Raw genomic sequence first — 5000 nt, 5'->3', positions numbered from 1 at the left:
AGAAAAAGAAGAAGAAGAAGACGAATAATAATAATAATAAAAATAATGATAAGAAAAAAATAACACTCCACAGAGGCTTCCCAACCAACCTGATGATGACGCCGTTGTCTATACTGAAGGGGTCTGTTGGCAAGCCGTTCAAGGTCCAGTCTCTGATGGTAAGCGGGTCCCCAAGCACCTGTTGGGGAACGGAGAGGAAGGGAGAGAGAAAATGAAATAGGAGGAAGAAGATAAATATTAAAGGTGATGAAATGTGTGTGTGTGTTGGGGGGGGGGGGGGGGTAGTAAAGGAGGTGAAATAGGGAACAAGAGGAATGGTAAAAAGAGATGAATTGGGGATAAGGAAAAATAGGTTTGAAAATACTTGATATAATAAAAAATTGAAACACACACACAAACACACACACGGAAACAAATCAAGGATATGTTGTGTATATCAGAATAATAAATACAATAATAGTGATCATTTGTAATGAGACAATTCCTTGGTATCACGAGTATATGCACGGACAATTACACAAACAGAAACACGCACACACGCACAGACATACAGACAGACAGACAGACAGACAGACAGACAGACACACACAACCATACCCACACACACACGCACACACACACAAACCCAATGACACCTACACAAACAAACACAAACACACACACACACACACACACAACCCCCCTCCCTCACTCCACACACACAACACACAACACACACACACACACACACACACACACACACACACACACACACACACACACACACACACACACACACACACGCCCACACACCCACGAACATTCACAACACATTCCCTGCCGTACCTGTGAGAGTACAAATTCTCCTGAACAAGGTACACCCCGCGCCTGGCACTCCTTGAGCCACTTGGCACTCTGCTCTGCCCGGTACTCTGGGGTGAAGGCACCGAGGTAAGCGATGTTACCCGCGGCCAGAAGCATGTCTCCTGTGGTAGGGAACGATAGATAAATAGACTGGTAGATCAAATAGAATTATAGATTAAATGAGATAGGTAGATAGACAGAGAGATAGATGGATTGGATTAGAGAGATATATAGATAGCGAGATAGCTAGACAGATAGCTAGATAGATAGAGAGGGAGAGAGAGAAAGAGGGGGAGAGAGGGGGGGAGGGAGGGAGGGAGAGGGAGAGAGAGAGAGAGAGAGAGAGAGAGAGAGAGAGAGAGAGAGAGAGAGAGAGAGAGAGAGAGAGAGAGAGAGAGAGGGGGGTGGGGGGAGAGAGGGGGGGGGAGAGAGAGAGAGAGAGAGAGAGACAGAGAGAGAGAGAGAGAGAGAGAGAGAGAGAGAGAGAGAGAGAGAGAGAGAGAGAGAGAGAGAGAGAGAGAGAGAGAGCGAGAGAGAGAAAGAGAGGAAGGAAGAAGACGAAAAAGGATCAGAAGAAAGAAAAATCGAAAAATCTGTAGAAGAAAAACAAACGAAAAAGAAAAAGGAAAAAAAAACTAAGAACACTAATTAACACCACTAAAGCAACGAGGAAGCACTATGACCCACCTGTCAGATAGATATAGACCTGCGCCAGATGGTGAGCGTTGTCTGTCCAGCGGGTCTTCTCGCCGCCCAACGCCGCCAGAAGCTGTTCGGCGCGATCCTTCTTGATGCTGCACAATTCCACCTGCGGGAGAGGAGGGGCGCGGGTGATTTGTCTTTTGTCTGTGGAGGTCGATGTTTCTTTCTGTGTCTGTTTCTCTGGTGGTTGGTGGCTGTTTGTGTGTGTCTGTATCGTTTTTTTTTTTTTTTTATCTCTTTTGATTGCTGTCTTTCTTTGTTTCTCTCTTGTTCTGTTTCTGTCTGTCTGTCTTACTATTCGCCTGTCTTTCTGTCTCTCTCGTTTGATCTTCATTCAGACATCTAATAGTAATCCTCAATTATGTTTATAACTATACACACGGAAACACATAAGCACATCTATCTGTTTATATATACGTACACACACACACACACACACACACACACACACACACACACACACACACACACACACACACACACACACACACACACACACACACACACACACACACACACACACAAACACACACACACACACACACAAACACACACACCCACACACACACACACACACACACACACACACACATCCCAAACCCACCGTCTGTTCGAGCTCGAGCTTCTCCTTCTTGACGGTGTCGAGCTCGGCCTGCAGCCCGGCCAGCTCCTCCTGCACGCCCCTCAGAGCCTCCTGCTTCTTCCGCAGCTCCCCCATCAGGCCCTGGTACTGCTGGTCGGCGCGCTGGAGGGCCTCTCGCTTGGGCGCCACTTTGCGGTCCACCTCCTCGTATCGCTCCATCGCCAGCACCCACTTGCACAGGCCTGGGTGAGAGATGGGAGAGATAGATAGATCGGACTGATAGATGAGATGGATAGATCGGACAGATAGATGGGAGAGATAGATCGGACTGATAGATGGGAGAGATAGATCGGACTGATAGATGGATGGGAGAGATAGATCGGACTGATAGATGGATGGGAGAGATAGATCGGACTGATAGATGAGATAGATAGATCGGACAGATTAGATGAGATAGATATATCGGACTGATAGATGAGATAGATAGATCGGACTGATAGATGGATGGGAGAGATAGATCGAACAGGTAGATGGGAGAGATAGATCGGACTGATAGATGAGATAGATAGATTGGACAGATTGATAGATGGGAGAGATAGATCGGACTGATAGATGAGATAGATAGATCGGACTGATAGATGAGATAGATAAATATGTTAGATAGATAAATATATCAGATAGACAAACATATTAGATAGATGGGAGAGATAGATCGGACAGATTAGATAGATCTGAGATAGATAGATCGGACAGATTGATAGATGTGAGATAAATAGATCGGACAGATTAGATAGATGGGAGATAGATAGATCGGACAAATTAGATGGATGTGAGATAGATAGATTGGACAGATTAGATGGATGTGAGATAGATAGATCGGACAGATAGATTAGATAGATGTGAGATAGATAGATCGGACAGATTCGATAGATGTGAGATAGATAGATCGGACAGATAGATGGGATAGGTAGATCGGACTGATAGATTAGATAGATAAATATATCAGATAGACAAGTATATGAAATAGACAAACATACAGAAATAGAGATAAAGAGAAATAGAGAGAAAGAGAAATAGAGAGAAAGAGAAATAGAGAGAGAGAGAAATAGAGATAAAGAGAAATAGAGAGAAAGAGAAAGAGAGAGACAGAGATAAAAAAGAGAAAACGAGCGAAAGCGAGACAGAGAAAACGAGCGAAAACGAAAGAGATCGAGATAGCGAGATAGCGAGACAGAGACAGAAAAAAAAAAAACCCCACAACAACAACGAAACGAATCGAACCACTCACTCTCCGCCGCCTTCGACGCCACCTTGATCTTCTCGGGCTTGAACTCGTCATTGTCCCTGTACTTGGAGCGGATAGTCTGGATCGCCTTCTGACTGATGTTCTCCTTGTCGAAGTTTAGGAGGTTCTCCTACAAGGGCGAGATAGAGGGGGGGGGGGGGGGGGAGGGCGTGAGAGGGGGAGATAGGGAGGGGGTGAGGGGGGTGTGAGAAGGCGGGATTGGCAAAGAGTGGGTTTGTTTGTTTGTGCGTGTGTGTGTGTGTGTGTGTGTGTGTGTGTGTGTGTGTGTGTGTGTGTGTGTGTGTGTGTGTGTGTGTGTTTGGTATGTGTTTGTGTGTGTGTGTGTGTGTGTGTTTGGTATGTGTGTGTATGTGTGTACCTGTACAATACATGTTCGTATACATATACAAATACATATACACATACATACATATCTACATGTCCCCCCGAGAACACATAAACCTACAAACGTTACACCATTCCAAACAAACATAACACACACACCCATAACACCCATACACACCCATAACACAAGCTACGACATCCCCCCCCCCCCCATAAAAAAACACAACACAAAACATACCTTGAACTTGATGTCCCCGAGTAACCTCTTGCTGACGGACCAGTATTCCTCGACCATCTTGCCCGTTCCTTGAGGGTCTGGCACGCGGTCTGGCTTCTCGCCCTGGAGTGGGAGAGGGGGGAGAGGGGGGTGAGGGAGTGTTGGAGTAATGGCGAGATAAATAGATGGATGGATAGGTATATTGGTAGGTTTATAGCGATAGAGAGATAGGAAAATAGAGAGACAGATAAATAGATAGATAGATAGATAGAGATAGAAGGATAGATAAATCGACAGACAGACAGACAGACAGATAGTCAGCCTTTTTGCATCTATCCAACAGTACTAACCACACATTTATATATCTATTAATATAGATTTATAAACAGATAACCATCAGATAAACCGTCCCCACAACAAAACAAAAATTGAAAAAAACTGATCTCATCGAAACCAAATAAAAAAAAAAAACACAAATCTCATCGAAACCAACCCCCCCCCCCCAAAAAAAAAAAAAAAAAAAACACCACAGAAAGCTTTCGAAAGCGACCTCTCACCAGCAGCACGCAGACGGCTTCCATCACGAGCTTCACTCCAGACGGCGGGTTCTTCATGGCCTTGATGAACACGATGTCGTCCTGCTTGATGGTGTTGAGCGCCGCCGTGGCCTCCTCCAGCAGCGGCAGCGCCAGGTTCAGCTCCGCCTCGCACTCCTTCCGGATGCCGTTGGCCGCCTCCGCTGCCTCGTTCGCCACCTCCTCGTCTTGGCGAACCACGCGCTCCACCTGCGGGGCGCGGGGAGCAGAGGTGCGTGAGTGGAGAGGAGAGATAGAGAGAATGGTAAATTGAGAGAGAGAGAGAAGGAGAGAAGGAGAGAGAGGGGGGGTGGGGGAGGGGGAGGGGGGGAGGGGGAGGGGGGAGGGGAGGGGAGGGGAGGGGGAGGGGAGGAGAGGGGAGGGGAGGGGAGGGGAAGGGGAAGGGGAGAGAGAGAGAGAGAGAGAGAAGGAGAGAGAGAGGGGAGGGGG

General features: G+C 46.7%; 1 protein-coding gene across 1 annotated transcript in view; it reads right to left on the bottom strand.

Annotated features, from left to right (window-relative positions):
- Window positions 1-5000, bottom strand: part of LOC125030630 (dynein axonemal heavy chain 7-like) — a 106281-nt gene that overhangs the window by 25340 nt on the left and 75941 nt on the right. Inside the window, 7 exon segments of the mRNA XM_047620808.1 lie at window positions 90-178; window positions 826-965; window positions 1531-1651; window positions 2150-2370; window positions 3417-3543; window positions 3997-4098; window positions 4533-4760. Of these exon segments, the coding sequence (XP_047476764.1) occupies window positions 90-178; window positions 826-965; window positions 1531-1651; window positions 2150-2370; window positions 3417-3543; window positions 3997-4098; window positions 4533-4760 (1028 nt within the window).

This window comes from Penaeus chinensis, chromosome 2 (assembly GCF_019202785.1).
Source record: "Penaeus chinensis breed Huanghai No. 1 chromosome 2, ASM1920278v2, whole genome shotgun sequence".
Lineage (NCBI taxonomy): Eukaryota > Metazoa > Arthropoda > Malacostraca > Decapoda > Penaeidae > Penaeus > Penaeus chinensis.
Note: the sequence above shows the minus strand (reverse complement) of the source record. Positions and strands in the feature narration are given on the sequence as shown.